The following is a 25,341-nucleotide window of genomic DNA, read 5'->3' as shown; positions in this document are numbered from 1 at the left end:
TACTTTAAGTGAGCCATTCCAGAATCCATGTCTCTTGACATGACAGAATGCCTTCGTTGTTATAGTATGTGCTAACATTGTAACACATGCCTAATTTGATATTTGAAGCAGTAAGTAAATATTTTTGGGACATGAGGCATCATTATTTTGTAATTCCAGAAAAGCATTGTTTTTACACTGGACAGAGTAACCAGAAGTGTAAATGTTAACACTAATAAAGACTTAACTCTAGATTAACCAGAGGTGTTGAATAGAAATTACACTGTGAGTGTTAATTCCTCCCAAGTGTTACATTTGAATGACACTGTAACGGCTGTCGTAGAGAGGGGACCAAAGCACAGCATGTTGAGTGCTCATGATGAAATTTATTATAACTCAAAAACACTAAAGACAAAATAACAAAGAGAAAAACAACAGCGCACAGTTCTGTCAGGTACATAGACTAAACAGAAATACAACTACCCACAAACACAGGTGGGGAAAAAAAACCTACTTAACTATGATCTCCAATTAGAGACAACGAGGACCAGCTGCCTCTAATTGGAGATCATCCCAAAAAACCAACAACATAGAAATAGAAAAACTAGAACTTAAACATAGAAATACAAAACATAGAAAAACACAAAACACCCCCTGTCACGCCCTGACCTACTCTACCATAGAAAATAACATCTTACTATGGTCAGGACGTGACATACACTAGGAACTGCAATGCAGTGTTCATTTTTTACACTACTGAGTTTCACATTAACACAAAAAATGTAACACTATAATCAGAGTAATTTTTAAACTCTGTAGAGTGGGACTATATGTTATATGTTATCCGGGGTAGTATTAAAATGAACTGATTTAGTGCAGTGTTGTTTTAACACTGCAAAATGTATTGTGTAGAGCGAGCTTGCCAATACCAGAATGGGCACATTCTCTATAGGCTACCTATGCTATGTGACAAAACTATCAGTAGGCCTGGAGTTGAAAATGCTATGGAAATACATTTTACTTGTGTTTTTTATTCGGTACATGGGAATGTAACCTCTAATTTATTCACAGACTTTTATCTGCAACAAGTCGACTTGATGGAAACACAACTCCAGGGTTTCCCTTAACTGGTAATTGCCAGCTTTTGGCCGATTAAAACATTTAAAGCCGATAAATAAAATTGTAGCAGGCCATATATCCAGGAGAGGCTGTCTATCATGGCCTACACCCCTAATTCACGATTCATGCCTTGTGCTCATGTGCGCCTGATGCTGGGGAGAGAGAGAGCGAATCAGGGGACTTGACCTAGGCTATCTACCATTGAATGCGAAGATGGAGGCCTTTTTCATTGAAGTAAAACAAAACTTAATAAAAAGTTAGAATAAAAGAGTATGGCTGTAGTGAAAAGCACACAAGGGGAATTTAATATAAGTTGTAATATTGTAATAGACTAAGATGAGAAGAATGTTGGCACGACCAAACGCAGGCTACTGTACAACTCTATTCAGGAAGGATGCATTTTTGGAACTTAAATTAATTTCGATCTGTCTTTTTAATTGTGTGCTTCATATTTAGTTTAAGATATTCTGTTGTAAAATAAATAACATTAGCCTATTTCTGTCATTTGTTGGGTACAGTAGGCACTTGCCTTTGTTGGTAATTGCTTCAATATAGTCTGTTTGAAACATTCGTGAATGTTTAAACTAGTTCACAAGTGTTTTGTTTCATTCTGTTGAGACGTTTTCTTTAGCAAAATTAAGTTCCAACTGTAATGCTGTGTTTGCCGCATTATAATAGCCTGCTCGTATTTTCCCTATAAACAATGACTTGACATACTTTTGATATTACCCTAATAAAGTTTATAAAACGTTTGTGAAGCTTTGGTCTGGTGTGGCTATTATTAAGCTTTAGCTACTGCAGGCCTATGATATGAAGGCAGTGCGCACCAACGCTCCAACTGACTCCGACAGTTGAATTTGAGATGAAGAAGAATGTTCCAGGCCTACCAGAGTTACTCCTGAAAAATGAGGTGGACAACTATTGTTTTAGGAAAGTAGCCTAAAAACCAATAAAAGCAAAGGCTGTAAAGTTTGCATAAGCTTAGGGCAGGTTGCATGCATGTCGGTGCTGATGGAGGACGATAACACCCAGCAACAGTCAACAAAGAGCTATTTGAAAGTTTAATGCTTAAAACCAGCAAATCAAATTGTTTGCCACTCCCCCACCTTTGGAAGATCTGTCTTGCCAAAAAAGTTTATAGAAAGGTTAACATCAGTATTTAAAACATTCTATCTTAACCACGTCTCAGTAATGACCAACACATCTGGATTGGAGCTGTGAACCCACACTTTCAATTGATCCATTTTAGGTAATAAGCTTCTAGTGTTAACGTGCAGAAAACCAAGGCTTTTACGAGAGCTGAAATCAGTGAACCAGATATCAGAGCACAAGTCAGAATTGGTGCAAGCAACAGTAGATGGGCCAGGGTGTACATGCACATTTCCAAATATCATCAACATTTATACAGTCAAGGAACGGCAGAGGACAGGGAGAGCTCTGCAGTGTTGATTTATGACATCTGAATGTGCATTAGATGGCAACAAAAATATCATATTATACAGCAATTTCATCCGGGTAACATGAATACAAAGTGGAGGTGGTTAGAATAGGATGGGAGGCCAAAAGTCTGTGTAACTTTGATTATGCCTGAACATCATAAGCTACCAGCCAAACAAGCTTGCAAGAATTTTACTTCAACTCCCCCTAGAGGATAAGCATTTTTTCATCTGTAGCTCTGTAATGTGCCTGTATCTATGTAATTGTATGTGTACATTCGGAAATTGTCAAGGCAAGCATTCGGTACTGGGTAAGCCTACAAGGTAGGAAGGGATGTATTTTCTGTTTGTTGAGATTGACATAGTCTATTTATTGGTGAAAACGTAAACCATGATATTGAAGTGCCCAAAGTAGGTATGCTTTGTTTATTGGTTGTGTGTTGCATTGGCACAGAACTCTGTTGGTGGAAAATGTGTTGCATATATTTTATAGATTTATAAATATGGCATCAAAATGTTGAAAATCTGATTTCCCCCAGTGGCATATATTCATGGCTGCTAAGGGAAGCCAGGCTTCCCCAAACAATGGAATGCACCAAAAATGTAATAATTTATATTTTGTCTCTCTGTGTTTCATAATTTTCCTTCAATTCACAAGAGGCTGAATGTAGCTCACCGGAAAAGCATCTGCGTGAGCGAAACTGCACCTCTGTCTCAGTTACGTTTAGCCCATCTATCTGATGCTGTTGGGTCAAAATAAGTATGACATTGTTGCCGCCCGTAGCATTGAATGCAAGGGAAGCCAGTGAGCATTTGGCTAGCAAAAAAGTATAAAATAATAGCCAATCAGCATTAACCTAAACTGACTGAGCTCAACTGTGAATGGTTCTGGTGCACCCAAAACAATTGTCAAGGGAAGCCAGTTTGGATTTGGCTTCAACTGAAAATAAATCTTGTTTTTGTCTTCCGGTGGCTAACTAGCTAGTTAAAATCAGCCCTTTCCTAAATTAGTCATGGATGGAGATAAGGATTTGGACTTGTGATTTTACTTAATTCTCCGTAATGGCCAATGATTATAACGGTGATTCTGATCCAACCATTAATTCATACACTGTTTCTCTGGCCTGAGAGGATGGAAGATGTAGTAGTCTATACCCACCTAGCAAAATGTAGTTGAAAAGACGACTATGCCCGACGTCCAATCTCTGTTTGGTTTTGGTTGAAAGTTTCAACGACTTGAAAACAACTTAATTTCAACGTACTTGCAGCCTATACACATGAACTCAGTATAAAAAAAATGGTTTATGGACATTTTATTAACAATCATACATCACTCCAGTATTTACACACAGTATTTCTGTACAACATTTGTTCTAATTGTCTTTATTCCACTAATGAAGAAGAATGACTCAAATCATCACCTGCTCATATTTCAAACATCCAACGTGAAAAAGGATACAGTTATTATTCCATGCCTTACCAATAAGTGAATTTTTGCCATTTACATTTTTACAAAGGCGTTTCAATTCGGTTTTGATATTTCATGTAACATTTAGTAATCGTCATTATTTATGCAACCAACTGACAATTTTTTTTACAATTGTATTGTTTGCAAATAATGGAGTAAAACAAGCGTTGGATATTGCATCATATTCTTACTCTTTTAATCAATGGCATCAACATATTGCTAAACTAATGAACCCAATGACCGACCAATCAACATTTTTGCAAAACTAATGAACAAAAATGTGCAAAAGCAACATATATTTTGGTCCATCTTAGAATCAAAAACTCTATGAATTCAGTATATCTTCCTCTGTCTCAAAATTATGTAAGTTTAGTATCACCTTTGAACCAATCCAGTGCATTTTTGTTAAAAAAGTTTTTTTTAAAGTCAACAATAAGTCAAAGGATTCAAATAATGAAAACTGAAAGAAATAAAATGAATCAAACAGATCAATCCCACTTTTCAAGCCTGTTGAAGGCGTTTGGTGGTGGCGTGGTAAACACCATCCCCTGGCTCTACCAGGGAAATGCTTAATAAGGTGGTCTCCCACAGCTCTGCGTGACATGTTCTGTGGCCTTGCTGTTCCATTTCTTGACTGCCCCTGCAACACAGAAATAAACATATTTAGTCATGTTATGTATATAGAACACTCAAAGTAATAGTAATGTAATGTAGCATCTATGGCCTCGGTTACACTTGGCACTTAAAGGTGACTTCTGTCATCCGATCACTCAAAGCTGCAATTGGTCTGGATGCACAAAAGTCATTGTGCTTGCATTAGGTTCAGATCTGCCAGGATGGGCATTGTGTTCAGAATTTGACAGTCTGGATGCAATCAGGCCACCAAATATGTATAAGCTATGTAAAGAGATGGGGTGAAGGAGTGTGTAAAGTACACTACACAAATTACTTTCAGAATAACAAAGAACAAATATGGGTGCCTGAGAGGAAATAAACTGTCAAAAGGGGAGAGAAACTACATGAATCAGTGGACAATTTTTCAATCATGTAAATGAACATTTTTTTTGGTTGCTACATGATTCCATATGTGTTATTTCATAGTTTTGATGTCTTCAAGATTATTCTACAATGTAGAGAATAGTAAAAATAAAGACCCTTGAATGAGTAGGTGTGTCCAAACTTTTGACTGGTACTGTAGATGATGGAACATACTTGCTATTGCTTACGTGACATAAATATTTACCATCTAAACCATGTGATCTCTCACCTCTCTGGCTGTAGAAGTGTTCTCACTCAACAGCTCTCAGACTGTGCTCCACCCTCGCTGGGTCCTCAGAGGAGAGGAAGGCTGGGGAGGGATGGAAGGATGAATGGATCAATCATTCAACAAGTCAGTAAAATAAAGGGAGTGTTGTCTCACAGACAACATTATGTTAATAAATGTAGTGTATAACAAGAGGTGTTCCAGCTCTGAGTCTGGGTTTGATTATGATGCTGCTATCTCTTACCTATCCAGCTCTGAGTCTGGGTTTGATTATGATACTACTATCTCTTACCTATACAGCTCTGAGTCTGGGTTTGATTATGATACTGCTATCTCTTACCTATCCAGCTCTGAGTCTGGGTTTGATTATGATACTGCTATCTCTTACCTATCCAGCTCTGAGTCTGGGTTTGATTATGATGCTGCTATCTCTTACCTATCCAGCTCTGAGTCTGGGTTTGATTATGATGCTGCTATCTCTTACCTATCCAGCTCTGAGTCTGGGTTTGATTATGATGCTGCTATCTCTTACCTATCCCTCTCTGAGTCTGGGTTTGATTATGATACTGCTATCTCTTACCTATCCAGCTCTGAGTCTGGGTTTGATTATGATACTACTATCTCTTACCTATCCAGCTCTGAGTCTGGGTTTGATTATGATGCTGCTATCTCTTACCTATCCAGCTCTGAGTCTGGGTTTGATTATGATGCTGCTATCTCTTACCTATCCCTCTCTGAGTCTGGGTTTGATTATGATACTGCTATCTCTTACCTATCCCTCTCTGAGTCTGGGTTTGATTATGATACTGCTATCTCTTACCTATCCCTCTCTGAGTCTGGGTTTGTTCCTGATTTCTGGGCCACTGAAGCAGACTGGGATGTTACTGCCTGAGAGGTTAGTCTGCCCTTTGACCTCTTGAGGAAGATCCAATGTCATCAAGCGGCTTTGTTTCTTCATCAGACAGTGGAGTCATACGTGAGAGGAGCTCCTTGGTCTGCCATTCCTGAGGGAGAGAAACACAGGACTGATTACAAGGCAGCCATAGCCTACTGTAGAGGTACATCTCAATTGTCTACAGTGGCTTCCTCTATCTCATTTCTTTCATTGTCACTGATCTGAACAGGAGACAGGTGAAAGCATTATGGTATTTCTTTTCACCCATCTAGTTTGTTATATGACTAGGAAAGTCCCTGCAATTTAATTTATGAAAGTGTTAGGCAGAGTGGAAAGTACCCAATGCTTGCAGGCTTAGATTTATATTCTGTTTACTATCTGTCTGAGTAGTCTGACAAATTAAGCATAATAATACTGCTAAACTGTGAATAGTTGTATTGTTGTTAGATTAATTGAATTGAAGATACATTTATCCATTGATTGTAGAGATAGAAAACAGGAAGGGGGGGAGTAATGAGGAAGGAAACCTTGACCTACAGCTCAGAGTGAAACCAACATGTACAGTCGTATACAGGGAATGTTAGGGACGATTTAAAAGTCTGTTGCTCTTTTATTTGTTCAGTTCGATAATTTGCATCTAGTCGTATGTTATGACTGTGTGTTTTGTGGGGGATGTTAAAAGACTGTCAACTGTAAATGATATGTCTACAGTAATTCAGTAAAAAGGTGTAACGCCCTGGCCAAAGAGAGGGGTTTTTGTTCTTTATTTTGGTTAGGCCAGGGTGTTACATTGGGTGGGCGTTCTATGTGCATTTTTCTATGTTGGTTTGTTTCATTGATTTTGGCCGTGTGGCTTCCAATCAGGCACAGCTGTAGAGTGTTGTTGCTGATTGGGAGTCACACATAAGTGCCTGTTTTTCCGTTGGGGTTTTGTGGGTAATTGTTTCTGTTTAGTGTTTTGCACATGACAGGACTGTTTGGCTGTCGTTTGTCTTGTCTTGTTTTGTATAGTGTTCTTTCTGTTATTAAATTCAATGATGAACACTAACTCCGCTGCGCCTTGGTCTACTCTCTCTCCTGAAAGCCGTTACAAAAGGTACTTTTGGGTGAATGTGTTTCCCACAGAACTGTGAATAGAAGTGTATTTACTTGCTGGTAGTAGAACCGGTTTCACAAGGGGAAAAAAAGAAGTGATACTATCTAGGCTACATTTTCTAGGGCCAACTCAGCGGAACCTTTTTGAATTCATGCATATTGTGCAGTTGAAGGTCATGCTGTGTTGTCCTTGTTCTTTCTCCAGAGTTCCCAGTTTACCACAAGTTTACTTGTTTAACAGACACTCACTGAGATGTCTTATGGTTAAAAGCAGGGCTTGAATTGAGGGGGTATGTGAGGATATAGGCCTAACTCTTGTTATAGAAATGGGCAAAAAGCATATGCTACCCCTTGTTTGCTAAACCTTAGTAAAAACAACAATCCAGATTATATATATCGATATAGGCTTTAACAATGATGAATTCCGCAATTATTTCTGCATAGTCCACTAGACTATCGAAGGTCTTGCTCACACTCAACATGGTTTCTTGGTGTGCCTAAGTCTCCGCAATTTAGAATATTAGTGGTAGGCTACGCCTATAGAAAAAGACAAAATATAGAAGCGGTATTCATAGACCAAACAGTTTAACAGATTTTTATTCAGGAGAATCGCATTGAATCAGGCTATTCATTTCAGTGCAGCTGCGTTCTTATACATAACCATAGCCTAAACGGAACCGAAAACACCCCCGCCTATTTTGATCAGAGGTGATGACAAAGCCTGCACATTTCAGCTATATTTCTCATTGATTTAGCCCACTATCGCCTACAGATTCGATACATGAAGCCCTATATTTAATCTGGATTTCACAAAAAATAGTCTGAATTGGATCCTTTGACTTCTCCCCGCACCATATGTGTTCCCAATTACGCTAAATACTTTGAGATACTAGTGCACTTAAAACACTGACAAATACAGTGTTTTACTCCACTTTGGCAACCCTCATAAAATCCTACTTAGCAACAGTAATATGCCAGAAACCAACTTCAAGAAACATTTGAATCGAGATCACATTTACCACAGTGTACAGACTCTGGACGTACCTCAGGTAGCATTTGTAATGATGAGTGCGGTCAGAGCTTGAATCTGTGGGAGAATAAACCAGTAATGAACAAGGACCGTGGGAAAGTGAAGCTATAGTTTCATAGTACTTTGACCATATCTAAGTTGTCATAATTGCATTGATAAGGTGAAGTAATAGAGCATACACCTTTAGTCATACGGCTGAAGTTCTTGACAACTCACCATTTCCAAAACCAGCACCTGCAAGATGCTGTACTTTCTTCTGTTTCATTGTACTACATTGCTTGGTGTTTCCTCTAAATCTGATGATGCCTAATAGAAGGAAACATATTAGTCAATAAAACATTTGTAGTTGAGCCCAGAGTCAGTAGAACAATAATAACATCTGCTCAGCTAACCTTAGAACAGTGACTGTTCAACATGTAGATTATATCAACATACCTCTACAGCATTTACTGTCCCTGGAGAAAAAGTCACTGTTGTTGGACTTTTTATCCTCCTTAGAATTATAAATGCTCTTCTTCTTATTATTTTTCTTCTTCTTATTATTATTATTATTATTATTATTATTATTGCAGGAGCTATTAGGACTGATGCCACAACAACACCAATGATGATTCCACTTTCTATTCTTGAGGATTGTGGTCCACATTCAGAATTGGACAAATGAGTTCCTGGTCTAAGTTCTTGAAGACCTAAGGATTTACACCTGTAACACATAATATAACAGTCTGAGGCAACAATTTTATCATTTAACTTTCCGTTTTGTTTTAGATTTGTACTTTAGTATATTGTATTATTTATCTTCCACTTTTGATGTATGTAAACATATGTGAACTTACTGTGTGTATGGCTGGCAGGCTGTAAATGATCCATTTGAATAGGTATCACCAGTACAGTCAGAACACACACTATCTGTAGATGTTGTTCCTGCATAAATACATAATTGCATTTCGTTTTTTCCCCTACTAATTTAATTCCATTAACTGTTAATGATTATTCACACTGAAGTTACCAACTTGACTAAATTGAATTATGACAACACAATTAGTTTTATGACTGAGACAGAAGACCAACCAGTGTGACTGATGTATTGACCAGGTTTACAGCTGCTGTGTCTCTGGGCTGCTCTACAACCATCCTTAGTTGGGTCTAGACAGTAGAACCCCTCCAGTGTCCCACAGACAGTGTCTGATGAAGGTCTACATGGCTGCTTTACCTTCAAACCCAAACCTATAGAGAAAACATGGCATGTATTATCTGATGTAGATACAACTGACATATCCTCATAGCATAACAACATAGACTAACATATCAGTGTTTGTGTCTGGGTTTCAGTACAGACACACAGCACCGCTCTTACCTGGATCACAGTTGGTACACACTTTGCATTTTATGAGACCATTGGGCTCATCAAGGAATGTAGAATCAACACAGGGCACACAGCTGGTGCTGGTGAATTCAGTACAATGCTTATGTACATGATTTCCTGGGAAAGAAAATCACAACGTCATGTTTTTCTGTTAGTGTTGATGATGTATTAACGTCTGGTGATTTATATGATGTAAAGAGACGGTCCTTACCTGGTGAACACATGGGACAACATTCATCCCCTATTCTGTACTCAGCTCTACCACATGCAATACAGCATCCAATGCTTTCAAGCACCAATATAATAGGTATCTGGAAGTAGAGAAAATGTGAGAAAACAAATCACAAAAATCTTAACTGATGGTGTGTACTCATAAAACTTACAGAAGTAGTTAACAAAATTCTAAACCAAATATTCACATTTCAAATAAAATTATAGTAATTATGTGGGACCATTTTAAACAGTATTTTGTGAGTGTGGTGGCGCCCCCTGGTGTGTTTATTTTGTCTTTAAAGGTGTGACACCAAACCCAAGATAATCTAGGTCAGCGTTTCCCTAACTCGGTCTTGGGGATCCCAAGGGATGAAAGTTTTGGTTGTCTCCCCAGCACTACATAGCTGACTCAAAGAATCAAAGCTTGATGAATTCATTATCTGAATCAGCTGTATAGTGCTAGGGCAAAAAACTACATGTGCACCCCTTAGGGTCCCCAGGACCGAGTTTGGGAAACGCTGACCTAGTGAAAATGTACATCTCTCCACCACGTTTTATCTAAAAGGTTTCATTAAAGACAGAACTAGTAGGCTAATAATAACTCTGATTTATATTTCATAGGGGAAATATTTAAATTGATAATTGTTTTTTAAACATGCCAAGCAAATCATAAATGTTTCACTCACAGTCCATATGAAGCTTTCAAACTGTGCCATGGTTCCTCAGTCCTCACCAACTCACTGGTAGACCCACACACTGGATTTGTGAAGTTCTTAGGTGTTTTGAAGTATCGAGATGAACTGACCTGTTGAATTCATGTGTTTCAGTAAATGTAAATCTAATCCTTTCAATTTGTAAATGATGATATCTTACTGAATTGAATCACTGAAAAAAAATCAATTAGTTAGTAATCAACTTTGAGAAGTATGAAACAGAATTAGGCATGTAGTTATTAGAAACACGCTGGTGGGCCAAGGATGCCGCTCTGAAGGTCTTTGTATTCTTTAGCGACCCACAAAATGCTCTGTTTATGGATGTAATTCTCAGCTTGACGGCTATTGAAGAGATGGCAGGTAAAAGGCCAACTGTACGTGGCAAGTCCAGAGCATTAACAGAGGCCCTGCTCAAGGTACAACACAATCTTCACTGCCCAAACAGTTCTGTCTATAGAGACTGAAAACATCAGCAGTGGAGAAGTACACAACCAGGACTGTGAGTGAGAATCCTGCAGATGGACATGATGAAGAATAAGTGGAGATAATGAATGCAAGTTGTTCAACATGTAAGAACTGTGCTGTATGGAGCTTCTCAACTCTCAAATTCACAAAACATCGACTCAGGAGCATCCTATCATACGATCACTTGGAAGCATTATACTGATGGCAACTTAAAAGGAAATCCTTATGGTCCTGGATACAGATGATGTCATTGACAGGGTGACAGAAGAACTGCTGTGACACCTGCTGACAAAAGGGTAGGGAGGGCAGAGTGACAGCAGAGGAGAACAAGAAGAAACATAGACAGACTGACAACTGAGAATCACTGACAGACAGACAGACAGACAGACAGACAGACAGACAGACAGACAGACAACTGAGAATGACTGACAGACAAGCAGACAACTGAGAATCACAGACAGACAACTGAGAATCACAGACAGACAGACAGACAGACAGACAGACAGACAGACAGACAGACAGACAGACAGACAGACAGACAACTGAGAATCACAGACAGACAGACAGACAGACAAGTGAGAATCACAGACAGACAGACAGACAGACAGACAGACAGACAGACAGACAGACAGACAGACAGACAGACAGACAGACAGACAACTGGGAATCACAGACAGACAGACAGACAGACAGACAGACAGACAGACAGACAGACAGACAGACAGACAGCTGAGAATCACAGACAGACAGACAGACAACTGAGACAGACAGACAGACAGACAGACAGACAGACAGACAGACAACTGAGACAGACAGACAGACAGACAACTGAGACAGACAGACAGACAGACAACTGAGAATCACAGACAGACAGACAGACAACTGAGAATCACAGACAGACAGACAGACAACTGAGAATCACAGACAGACAGACAGACAGACAGACAGACAGACAGACAGACAGACAGACAACTGAGAATCACAGACAGACAGACAGACAACTGAGAATCACAGACAGACAGACAGACAACTGAGAATCACAGACAGACAGACAGACAACTGAGAATCACAGACAGACAGACAGACAACTGAGAATCACAGACAGACAGACAACTGAGAATCACAGACAGACAGACAGACAGACAGACAGACAGACAGACAGACAACTGAGACAGACAGACAGACAACTGAGACAGACAGACAGACAGACAACTGAGACAGACAGACAGACAACTGAGACAGACAGACAGACAACTGAGAATCACTGACAGACTACTGAGAATCACAGACAGACAGACAGACAACTGAGAATCACAGACAGACAGACAGACAACTGAGAATCACAGACAGACAGACAGACAACTGAGAATCACAGACAGACAGACAGACAGACAACTGAGAATCACAGACAGACAGACAGACAACTGAGAATCACAGACAGACAGACAGACAGACAACTGAGAATCACAGACAGACAGACAGACAGACAGACAACTGAGAATCACAGACAGACAGACAGACAGACAGACAGACAACTGAGAATCACAGACAGACAGACAACTGAGAATCACAGACAGACAGACAGACAACTGAGAATCACAGACAGACAGACAAACAACTGAGAATCACAGACAGACAGACAGACAGACAGACAAACAACTGAGAATCACATACAGACAGAGAGACAGACAGACAGACAGACAGACAGACAGACAGACAGACAACTGAGGAGAATTACAGACAGACAGGCTGACAACAAAGTTACAGACAGAGTTACAGACAGAGTGACAGATCAGAACATGGAGAATCACAGACAGAGGGACAGTGACAGCAGAGATACAGAGACAGACAGCACAACAGGGAGAAAACAGACTCAGAGGCCCAGTTATAGTGGTGAGTTGTATCTCCAGACTCCAGTGGTGTTTTAACATGTATTTGTTTTAAACATGAGCTGGTTAAAAAGAGCTGGTTAAAAAAGGAGGAAGACCATGTTTCTTCACTCACTGGTACAGTAAAGGTTGGGAATCTCTGTACTATAGTGTACTACTGATGTTATACACCGCAGGTTAGGAGAGTTAGGTTAAGGTTAGGAAAGGGGTTTGGGTTAGCGGAAATGCTCTCCTAACCTGCTACAAAAATCACTTCCGGTCGTAGCTGTATCAAGTGTCAAAGATGGCAACATTCTCTCCTATAGGAGAGAGACGTCTGTGGGAGTGTCCAGGCTCTTTTTCCCCCACACATTGATTCTTTGGTAGGACTCTGGAATTAACACTGACAGGTTATTTAGTGGAGAGAACAGACATAACTACTCCTATTGTGTCTGCCATCACAAGAGTCAGGACGTGTGTGTAACTACTCCTACTGTGTCTGCCATCACAAGAGTCAGGACATGTGTGTAACTACTCCTACTGTGTCTGCCATCACAAGAGTCAGGACGTGTGTGTAACTACTCCTACTGTGTCTGCCATCAGAAGAGTCAGGACGTGTATAACAGCACATGTACTTGGTTGGGAGAGTGTGAGGATAGCAAGGCAGAGAAACCATTGTACTGGTCTTGTCAGTTTGCAGCTCCATCAGTAGCATTACCAATACATTTACTAATGTCCAGTTGTAGTGTTTCAATGACATCTTTAACACTGAACAAAGTACCTCCCTGATGATGCCTCACAATTGACTAGGTCAATAAGTGGCTTGTAGTGTTGGACGTCAAAGTAAGAAGGGAACCTCTGCCTCCAGACTGATGCAGACTCATGCCATGGTGCCTGTAGAGTCGGCCAGCAGCGGAGAATATGCTAAACACGCTTTTGGCCACTCTTGTCAGGCTGGGCAGAGATGCAGAGTTATTTTTCAAAACATATCTATAAGTTGGCCTAAAGGTTTTATGCAAAATAACACAATCAAGATGGAAAGCTCCTTGAAAGTGGGAATATGCCAGGCCTATTGGGCCAAAATCAATTATGGCCTATTGTATAGATAATAGAACGAATATGAATGAAACGTTTAAGAGATCTGATTTTTAGTTTATAAATACTTTGCTACAATGGCACACTTAGTTATCTACCCACCTCGATTCTTTCTTTTAGCATGTGCACGTAGCAAGTACACCATCATACTTTTGGAATAAGTGTCTTTTCAGATAAAGGATCATTGGATGCTTTAGTTGTGGATGTTTCATGTAGCCAGCCTGTAACAACGTCCATATCCTGCAACTAGAACTATGGCATCCAGTCTGTAACTTAACAGTTTAGCACCATACCAGCAGGTGGCATCCAAGCCTTAAACATACCAGTGGACACTACATCACCGCACTCCCTCTCTTGCTCTTGACCAAGAAGGAGAGTGATGATTGATTTAGTACCTGTGTTTTTATCAGTTTCTTTATGAAAATGTATGAAAATATTTTGCGAACTCCATGACAGTAGCAAAAGCAAGGGGCAGTAGCAGCACACACGTAGACTGCATGCTGGGGCGGGCATGCCCCGAGCTCCTGAAGTGAGCACTGCTGGAGCGCTACTGGAGAGAAATTGGAGCGGGCAAGAAGATCAACGCTCCAGCCTTTGGGAATCTCTCTCCAGTCAAAATGGGCACGCTCTGCTCCGCTCACATACTCTGATCTGATCAAAAGAGTATGACATGTAATACTTTTTCTGGCCAGACAATCAGCTATAATCAGCTACATGGGAAACAGAGGGGCGCTGTTTCGCTCGCTAGTTTCAGCACAGAGGGAAAGGTGAAGCAAGAGGACTCACTCTCGCCAAAATCTGTCCTGAAAAAGCCCAATGTGTTTCTATGTGCATAATATGCTTGTCATCTGCATTCCCAGCGTTGGGGGTGTAAAAAAATAAAATAAATAAGTGTTAAACAAATCAAAATGTAGCAACCCTTTGCCTTGATGACAGCTTTGCACACTCTTGGCATTCTCTCAACAAGCTGCACCTGGAATGCTTTTTCCACAGTCTTGAAGGAGTTCCCACATATGGTGAGCACTTGTTGGCTGCTTTTCCTTCACTCTGCAGTCCAACTCATCCCAAACCATATCAATTGGGTTGAGGTTGGAGATTGTGGAGGCCAGGTCCTCTGATGCAGCACTCCATCACTCCCCTTCTTGGTCAAATAGCCCTTACACAGCCTGGAGGTGTGTTGGGTCATTGTTCTGTTGAAAAAACAAATGATAGTCCCACTAAGCACACACCAGATGGGATGGCGGGCGTATCGTTGCAGAATGCTGTGGTAGCCATGCTGGTTAAGTGTGTCTTGAGTTCTAAATAAATCACAGACAGTTTCACCAGCAAAGCACCCCCACACCATTACACCACCCCCTCCAAGCATTACGGTGGGAACCACACATGCAGAGATTGTCCGTTCACCTACTATGCGTCTCACAAAGACACGGCGGTTGGAACCAAAAATCGCAAGTTTGGACTCATCAAACCAAAGGACAGATTTCCACCGGTCTAATGTCCATTGCTCATGTTTCTTGGCCCAGGCAAGTCTCTTCTTATTATTGGTGTCCTTAAGTAGTGGTTTCTTTGCAGCAATTCGACCATGAAGGCCTGATTCACGTAGTCTCCTCTGAACAGTTGATGTTGAGATGTGTCTGTTATTTGAACTCAGTGAAGCATTTATTTGGGCTGCAATTTCTGAGGTTGGTAACTCTAAATTCTCCTCTGCAGCAGAGGTAACCCTGGGTCTTCCTTTCCTGTGGCGGTCCTCATGAGAGCCAGTTTCATCATAGTGCTTGATGGTTTTGAATAAGACTGCACTTGAAGAAACTTTCAAAGTTCTTGAAATATTCTGGATTGACTGACCTTCATGTCTTAAAGTAATGATGGACTGTCGTTTCTCTTTGCTTATTTGAGATTTTCTTGACATAATATGGACTTAGTCTTTTACCAAATAGGGCTTTCTTCTGTATACCACCCCTACCTTGTCACAACACAACTGATTGGCTCAAACGCATTAAGAAGGAAAGAAATTCCACAAATTAACTTTTAAAAGGGCACTCCTGTTCATTTAAAAGCATTTGTGACTACCTCATGGAGCTGGTTGAGAGAATTCCAAGAGTGTGCAAAGCTGTCATCAAGACAATTGGTGGCAACTTTGAAGAACCTCAATTATGAAATATATTTTGATTTGTTTAACACTTTTTTGGTTACTACATGATTCCATATGTGTTATTTCATAGTTGTGATATCTTCACTGTTATTTACAATGTAGAAACTAGTAAAAATAAAGAACAACCCTGGAATAAGTAGGTGTGTACTTTTGACACGTACTGTATGTATCACTCTTTTTGTTACCCGTTTGACTTTGAATGTGTGCCACTTCAGCTCAGCTAATCAGAAAACCGGGCTGGACCATTTTGGGAGGGTGGGGCGGCCTTGCCTACTGGTCAGCCAAGTGCTCAATAACAGAGAAATTGAGAGAAATTGTACAAATGTAATCGAAAACAGGCCCATGACCCACCCGGCATGTTTTTTTGTAGAAATAAAACATTATTAAATGTTTTTAATTTTTCACCAACCCACCCCAATAAAAAAGGTTTGTCGTTTCTGCCATTTGCCAGAATTGTCAGACGTCCAATTTGCCCATGCATGGAGCAATGTCCTACACCTGGCAGCAGGCCAAAATAACGATGAACGCCTACACTCCAAAAATTTGAATTCCAACAAGCGTTCTTCAAAGATCCTAAAAGTTCCTCAGGGTTCTTGGCTCTGAAAAATGCCTCCAAAATGTTCTTCCAAGAACCCCAAAGGAGGTGGGGTCAGTCGAGGAACCTCCTTAGTTGGTGGGGGTTCTTGCAGGAACTGCCCAACTGAAACATTTGGATTTGAATTTGAGATGACAGCAGGTGCAGGCACTTAACTAAAAATGTAAATATTTCCTCAATATAAGGTAAGGTTTCTCCCTTGTAGGATCTAAATTGATATTGTTTGATGATCATACCTTCTATCTTTTCACATTTGTAGAAATGGCGGTGTTGTTTAACACTTTCTTTTTTTTTTTTTTTGCAAATAAGAAAAATTGTAATTATATTTCTTTAAAAATGAGAAGGCCAAAACGTTTCATTTTTCAAGGACAGGGACAATTCGATTGAGTTTAGCACCACACTTTCAAATCAAAAACCAGTTGAGTCACCATAGGCAGAGCAGACATTGAAAACACAAGGAAGAGATCAGTCTTGTCGTAAAATTACAAATACAGCCATTAATCACGATTAAAATATGTCATTCTTTTTCAGTTACTTCACGGTACATGTTAAGTAGGCTATTTCCACATATACACACATAATCTGAAACTTACCCCGTCTTGGTTCGCAGTTGAACTATTTTACTTTCACGTTGACTTTCCAAATAACGTTTGCGAAAGGTGGGAGGCAAATTAATGATAATCCACTATACCGTTTAAATTGATAATCCACCCCCAGAAATACAAATCAATTTGGTGAAAGCCTATGTTCTATCAATTGGTAAAATACATTTCCCCCATGATTTTACTTGTAAATGGTCCGCCTGTGAAAATCTGGACATCGTGAATGAACGTATCACAGCCAGGCTATAGAATTATTGTCACTGGAGATACAGGATTGCACGCTGTCAGATTTCATAACGCTTTCAAATCAATGACCTACACCCCAGACTGCCAAATCAGCCAGTAGATGGTTTGGTTTCACATCCATCCGTTTATAATGTCATGACAAAGTATAGATTTCACTTAGATGCAGGGGCGGAAATCCCGGGGGGGACGGGGGGACACGACCCCCCCATCCTGGGAAAATATGATTTGTCCCCCCCCAATCTATCACTGAAACATAACTATGTGATTTAAATAATATTAATAATATGCAGTGAAAGTAATTGTGCTGATTATAGACACTTAATGGCGCGTTTTTAAGTTTGAAAAGATTGCGACCCCCCCACCCTTTGCCTCACAATGGTTTGATCCACTGCCAGTTCCTTAGTTGGCAAGGTAACAGAGGGGTCGTATCTACTGTCTGAAAGGCACTCAATGAACGTAACTGACGTGAGGTTAATCTAGTCAATCGCGCACACACACTAGCTGAGCTGAATATGCAGAGCTAGCGCGCAAATATTAACTATTAAGCTAGCTAGTACCTATTCCATTTATGTGGCGTCGTCAAAGATGGAATCTTTGCTATCGTCAATCTATTCCAAGATCAGCATGCAGATGATGTAAGTTAGTGCTTCAAAGTCCCTGTGATAAGGTTAGCAATAAACTGAAGTCCAAACTGAACAGAACTACACTCTCTTCTACCATTGTCTTAAATATATTTAATGGTCTCGTTGCAAAAGCTAAATTGTCGCAAGGGAACTTTTATTTATTTATTTTATTTCAGCTTTATTTAACCTGGGTAGCAAAGATTATAGCAAACACCACTGAAACTGAATTGGTGCTCGCTAGCTTTGCAAATTCAGCTATTGTTGGAAGCCAGCCAATATGAAACAAACTATTAAAATTACAAAAGGTTGCAGCATATGTTGTGTAAATGGTGAACTAATACAGCTGTCAACTCTTGTCATTTTAATCCGTTTCACATTTGCTAGCTACCTTTTAGATCGAAGCCCAAATAGAATGATAGAAGATGATAGAAGCCCATCTCCTACTGTAAATAACCTACACACTGTGTGTGTGTGTAGCCAGCCAGCCAGCCAGGTAGAAAAATGGCAGAAAAATAAAAGACGGACATCAGAGTATTTTTCAATACACCAAAACGCATAGTAAGAACCCTAGTAGCCTAATATCTCAAAGACTAGTTGATAAAATGTTCATAAGAAAGAAATGAAATTCTAATGGAAATGTTTCACAATGATGTCATTAGGCAGAGCAGGCAACAGACAGCAGAGTTGGGGACAGATATGCAGGGACAGACTGGCAGAGACAGGGAGTCTCTGGTAAGTTTGTTGAGTCTTTGTTTGGCAACATTATAAAAGGTTCTCCATTTTTTTGAAATAGGAACATAATTGGAAAATGCCATGGATACCCCCACTCTCAACTTAAACTGGTGACTGAACTAAGATTTGTTAAAGGCAATGGTATTGCTGTTGTGATTAGTTGTGTAGTTTTGGGTACCGGTAGTTAGGAGTACGGCAAACACCTTATTTCTTTGGTTCCTCAATATACATTTACCATATTACAATGTAGGCTATGTGTTACAGCACTACTTTTGGTGTCCCCCTCAGGAATTGCTCTTGAGAAAATGTAATGTTATTGTCCCCTCCAAAGTTGATATCAGATTTTCGCCCCTGCTTAGATGTGCTCAATCTAAACAGTGTACCAATGTATTAACCTCCGTTTCCTCTTCAAGTACCATGTCACAATGTGCCGTGTCTGTAGGATAACCGAACACACTAAACTAATATTGGATGTAAATACCCATAAAGGTCATCAAAAGGCATAATGTTTATTCTGAGTGGATCTTAGCACCATTTTAAATCCATATTACATGTATGTTTTCTTGGTTTTTAAAGAACATTTAGCCTGCAATTTAATTTGATGATTTTGTTTTTGTAATCCCCACTGTTTTTACTACTTGTAACTCTAATAAAAAATAAAAATAAAAATATAAACATTAACGAAGCAGTAAGGCATACTGTTAAGGGCTGTTCTTAGAATGATGCAAAGCATGCTCATTCTCATTCATTCTGATTGTGTTCCTCAAATGCCATTGTTTAGATTGACATAATTTAATAGGATCTCTGTGGTAGGCTAACAACCATATAAATAGAATGAATATAATTGGCTTGGAACCTCTAATCCTGGCAATGAATTCTATTTCTATGTAACAACCACTCTATGACATCAGCAGCCATAGAGATAGAACGTGTTTCATTTCTATGATGGCAGTCTCAAAGAAAAACGGTATTATTTGGGATGGAATGTTAAAACCTATGTAATAACCATAGAGATATTTGATCTTGGTAAAATGTTAACAAGTTCTGGTGTCTAACATCTAAATTATTATTAAGATAGGCGACTTATATCACTGCTTTCTACAATAATATGCTACATGAACTTTCTTAACATCCAAAAATACACTTAGTAAACATTTCCTGATGGTGGTTTATTTAATCACTTTTAGTTGATAATAAATAATGCTTTGTTTTACAGTCCGAAATGACAAGTCAACAGTCAGAGAGAGTGAAGGTCTCAGTAAAAAGAAAAAACTATATATGAATAAAGTGAAAGTTAATGAATGTTTCTTGCATGTAACTGAAGCCTGCAGGTGAACGGCTCCACAAAAGGAAATTGCAGGTTTAGCCTGCTTAGACCCCACTTTAAATGGCCCCTAGTAGATCTAGAAGGATCTGATGGTTGTTAGCACTATGGTTGGCTCAGTTGGGTGGGCACCATATTGTAGGTTGGTATTGACTGTAGTTGTAGTATTGTAACTCCTCTTTTTAAAGGAGCAGAACATACTGATGTTAGGTGAGGAAATCACTCACCTGTCAGTTTGAAGAGGTGAAGAAAGACCAAGAGATCTGTGTGCTTCAGGAGGAGCTGACAGAACTGACCATTTCTCATTATGAGGATGTGGTCAGAGGTCAGGTAGGAAGTAGGAACTTCTCTGTACTGTATATTTCAGAGTTCTGTGAGAGTATTGTAGCTCATGTACTGAACAACAACGTGTGACCTTTGGTTTAATGAATATACAGACATATACTGATTACTACAGCAGTGCTATAAATTCAACCATGTCATCTATCCCTCTATCTCTGACACTAACTACAGTATAAAAGTGATCTAACTATAACAGTGTCATCTATTCCTCTATCTCTGACCCTAACTACAGTATACAAGTGATCTAACTATAACAGTGTCATCTATCCCTCTGCATTTGAACCGTAAAGGTTGACTAACATTGAAACTAAAACAAAATTAAAAAGAAACAAAAAAGAAGGTAAAACCTTGAAACTTCAGGTTACAAGACTGATACCAGAAACAACAGAGATCTAGAATTAGACTGTTGAAACTAAAACTGATACCAGAACCAACAGAGGTCTAGAATTAGACTGTTCAAACTAAAACTGATACCAGAACCAGCAGAGCACAACACACATCTAGAATTAAATATAAAATCTGTCAAACTAAAATAAAACTAATGAAAAGACAAATGTATATAAAAAATAGTGAAAATGTGGCGTTGAAGTAACCTTCGTCATCTCACAGACTTTTCTGTGTTTCTTTATATTAAACGTGGAGTTGATAGTGTGTCTGTCAGAGGAGGTCAGGAATCGGAGGGAGGTGGAGAAGGAGGTGCAGGAAAAGAGCAAGCATACAGCAGGATACAGCCAGGCTAGAAGAGGAGCTCCACAGGCTGAGAGATGCAAGCTCTGGGTGGGGTCCTGAACATGGAGGGTTCCTAGCCCTGTTGGACAGAGAAGCATCTCAATCTGAGACAGACACCAAGCCATACAGCATGAGGATAACCTTTAGTTAGGTCAGAGTTAGGAATTAATCATTTGTTAACATTTGAAATTGTTATATAGGCTGCATGTAATATTATGTTCTGAAATTTGACCTAAAACTAATCTAATCTTGCATGGTGCTAGGCTGCATTATGAATCTTCTAGTATGTACGCATGGAGATACAGCGTCAAACACAGCTTTAGAACCTAAGCTGTGGGAGGATGAGCCCCCAATCCCAAATCAACTCTTAGCACTCACCTCCTGAGATATGAAAGGTTTGCATATGTGTGAACAATCATGTCAATAAAAGGTGAAACTCTTATTGTATGTTATCCCAATCAATACTGTACTCTGCAGGTACAGTGAGTTCCTTGTGAAGAACTCTGTCCATAAAGGAAGGAGAGCTGACCACTGCTAAAGGCCAGCAGGATGAGTTGAGACAACAGCTGAGGAACCAGTTGGACCAGCTATAGGCCATGTCCAGGAAGGTAGTGAAGGACAGGTTGGTCCAGCTACACACCATGTCCAGGAAGGTAGTGAAAGACAGGTTGGCCAAGCTACAGGCCATGTCCAGGAAGGTAGTGAAGGACAGCTTGGTCCAGCTACAGGCAATGTCCAGGACGGTAGTGAAGGACAGGTTGGCCAAGCTACAGGCCATGTCCAGGAAGGTAGTGAAGGACAGCTTGGCCCAGCTACAGGCCATGTCCAGGACGGTAGTGAAGGACAGCTTGGTCCAGCTACAGGCAATGTCCAGGACGGTAGTGAAGGACAGGTTGGCAAAGCCACAGGCCATATCCAGGAAGATAGTGAGGAACCGGTTGTCCCAGCTAAAGGTATTGTCTAGGAAGGTATGAACATGCTTTGAGTGTGTAGATTAGGCTATATAGCTTTCTATGTGAATCAGACCTGGATCAAATATTTCAAATGATTTAAATACTTCAGGTGCTCATGATTTAGCTTAACTGGCAGGCAGAGTTTACACTTTTGGGACACTTCGGTTGTTTCCATTGTGCCTAGATCGAGCACACCTAAAGTCCTTTCAAATACACAGTGGATGTAGCTTTCTGGGGCTCCGAGGGGTGCAGCGGTCTAAGCTGTCTAAAGTCACTACAGACCCTGGTTCGAATCCAGGCTGTATCACAATCGGCCGTGATTGGGAGTCCCGTAGCGCGCCGCACAATTGGCCCAGCGTCATCCTGGTTTGGCCGGTGTAGGCCGTCATTGTAAATAAGAATTGTTCTTAACTGACTTGCCTAGTTAAATAAAAGGTTAAAAAAACAATCTGTGAACTGCCTTTACTTTCAGTTCTCTTGTTAAAGTGAAGGTATGAGGGACTCGTGAGAATGCTGGAGGAGGAGAATGGAACTTGTGATCATTATCATGTGATAACTTTGTTTATACTCTACACTTCCTCTTCATATTTTCACCTTCATGAACTATGATAGATAAGGCATTGGTCTACTACACACTTCCAACTAAGATAAATAGTTTAATGTCTAAGCGAAAAAGTACCAATGTCCCATTTTATAGGCTCATTAACACATTGTAAATAGATGAGTATTAAAACTGTCACCTGTTATAAAGCGAGGTGCGCTACATTACGCTGTTTAGGGAGAGGTAAGGATAATAAACACAGGCAACTGTGCTTTGTTTTATCCAGTTCATCACTAACAGAGGAGGTGTGTTCATCTTAGAAATTTAATAGAAAAAGAGAACACTTTACAAAAATAAACCAAAGACGACAGCAAAACAGTCCTGTCAGGAAAAACTCTCAACAGAAAACAATCACCCACAAACCCCAAAGGAAAAACAGGCTGCCTATGTATGACTCCCAATCAGCAACAACGAACTACAGCTGTTCCTGATTGGGAGCCACACACGGCCAACCAAAGAAACAAACCAACATAGAAAAATAAACATAGAACGCCCACCCATGAAACACCCTGGCCTAACCAAAATAGAGAACAAAAACCCCTCTCTATGGCCATGGCGTTACAGTATCCCCCCCAAAGGCGCGGACTCCGGCCGCAAAACCTGACTCTGAAGGGGAGGGTCTGGGTGGGCCCTCCTATGGCGGTGGCTCTGGTGCGGGACGTGGACCCCGCTCCACCCTTGGCTTAGCCCACTTAGGTGGCGCCCCTAGCTGTGCCGGAGGACTGGCAGGCGACCCTGGCTGCGCCCGGATGGCAGGCGACCCATGCTGCGCCCGGCTGATGGGCAACCCTGGCGGCGTCCGGAGACTCTGGCGGCTCCCTGCTGGCGGGCAACTCTGGCCCTCCTTGCTGGCGGGCGGCTCTGGCGGCTCCGGACAGGCGGGCGGCTCTGGCGGCACCGGACAGGCGGGCGGCTCTGGCGGCTCCGGACAGGCGGGCGGCTCTGGCGGCTCCGGACAGGGGGGCGGCTCTGGCGGCTCCGGACTGGCGGGCGGCTCTGACGGCTCTGGCGGCTCCGGACTGGCGGGCAGTTCTGGCGGCTCCGGACTGGCGGGCGGCTCTGGCGGCTCCGGACTGGCGGGGGCGGCTCTGGCGGCTCTGGCCCAGGATTCACCAGGCTGGGGAGACATGCAGGAGGCCTGGCTCTGGGCGCAGGCACAGGACTCACCAGGCTGGGGAGACCCACAGGAGGCCTGGTCCTGGGAGGAGGCACAGGATAGACCAGGCTGGAGAGACCCACTGGAGGCCTGGTCCTGGGAGGAGGCACAGGATAAACCAGGCTGGAGAGACCCACTGGAGGCCTGGTCCGAGGAGGAGGCACAGGATAAACCGGACTGTGGGGGAACACTGGAGTTCTGGTGCGTAGGATTGCCACCCAAACTCCAGGCTGAATGCCCACTTTTGCCAGGCACGGGCGGAGCGCAGGCATAGGCCGAACTGAGCCCTTCCAGCGCCCCGGAGACACAGTGCACAGCGCCGGTGCAGGATAGCCTGGACCGAGACAGCGCTCCGGAGACCAGATGTGCTGAGCTGGAACACTCCGACCTGGCTCGATGCCCACTCTCACATGGCACTTGTGGGGGGCTGGCATGTAGCGCTCCGGGCTATTAACGCGTACTGGGGACACCGTGCGCTTTATCGCATAACACGATGCCTGACCAGTATTGCGGTTAATCCTGTAAGCACGGGGAGTTGGCTCAGGTCTCCAACCTGACTCTGCCACACTCCCCGTGTGCCCCCCAAATTTTGGGGTGGGGGGCTGCCTCTCGTGCCTGTTGCGCTCCCTTGCCTCATACCAGCGCCTCTCAGCTATCGCTGACTCGATCTCCCACTGCGGGCGGCGATTCTCCCCAGCTTGAGCCCATGGTCCTTTACCGTCCAGTAATTCTTCCCATGTCCACGACTCCCAATAGCTCCTCTCCTGGTGCTTCTCCTTCCTCCGCTGCTTGGTCCGTTTTTTGGTGGGTGATTCTGTAACGGCCGTCGTCGTAATGAGACCAAGGTGCAGCGGAGGATGTGTGTTCATCTTAGAAATTTAATAGAAAAAGAGAACACGTTACAAAAATAAACCAAAGACGACAGCAAAACAGTAATGTCAGGAAAAACTCTCAACAGAAAACAATCACCCACAAACCCCAAAGGAAAAACAGGCTGCCTATGTATGACTCCCAATCAGCAACAACGAACTAAAATTGACGAGCTATACGGAAAATTAAACTACCAACGGGACATTAAAAACTGTAAAATTGTATCCATCACGGAGTCGTGGCTGAACAATGACAATATCAACATACAGCTGGCTGGTTATACGCTCTACCGGCAGGATAGAACAGCGGCGTCTGGTAAGACAAGGGGCGGCGTGCTATGTATTTTTGTAAATAACAGCTGGTGCACGATATCTAAGGAAGTCTCGAGATATTGCTCGCCTGAGGTAGAG

The 25,341-nt window shown here is 41.5% G+C and overlaps 1 protein-coding gene and 1 long non-coding RNA gene across 5 annotated transcripts in view; one reads left to right on the top strand and one right to left on the bottom strand.

Annotated features, from left to right (window-relative positions):
• Nucleotides 1-17,676, bottom strand: part of LOC115165405 (tumor necrosis factor receptor superfamily member 14) — a 30,558-nt gene extending 12,882 nt beyond the window's left edge. Inside the window, exons 1-12 of one of the 4 annotated variants that reach the window (XR_003870163.1) lie at nt 17,347-17,676; nt 10,552-10,670; nt 9,864-9,963; nt 9,644-9,769; nt 9,358-9,513; nt 9,123-9,210; nt 8,722-8,989; nt 8,503-8,592; nt 8,276-8,343; nt 6,087-6,270; nt 5,270-5,350; nt 3,833-4,636 (exon numbers count right to left, since the gene is read on the bottom strand). Coding sequence is in view for 1 of the 4 variants with exons in the window: in XM_029718491.1 (XP_029574351.1) it covers nt 10,552-10,581 (30 nt within the window). In the remaining 3 variants the exon portion in view is untranslated. Of the gene's footprint in view, nt 1-3,832; nt 4,643-5,269; nt 5,351-6,086; nt 6,271-8,275; nt 8,344-8,502; nt 8,593-8,721; nt 8,990-9,122; nt 9,211-9,357; nt 9,514-9,643; nt 9,770-9,863; nt 9,964-10,551; nt 10,671-17,346 lie in introns of those variants that run through there. The other 3 variants (XR_003870162.1, XR_003870161.1, XM_029718491.1) reach the window with 3 other exon arrangements.
• On the top strand, nt 6,479-7,337 carry LOC115165409 (uncharacterized). The gene is made up of 2 exons (XR_003870168.1): nt 6,479-6,887; nt 7,258-7,337. It is a non-coding gene; the product is annotated as an uncharacterized LOC115165409 (long non-coding RNA).
• Nucleotides 17,677-25,341: the final 7,665 nt, after the last annotated feature.

Source organism: Salmo trutta, chromosome 28 (assembly GCF_901001165.1).
Source record: "Salmo trutta chromosome 28, fSalTru1.1, whole genome shotgun sequence".
NCBI lineage: Eukaryota > Metazoa > Chordata > Actinopteri > Salmoniformes > Salmonidae > Salmo > Salmo trutta.
Note: the sequence above shows the minus strand (reverse complement) of the source record. Positions and strands in the feature narration are given on the sequence as shown.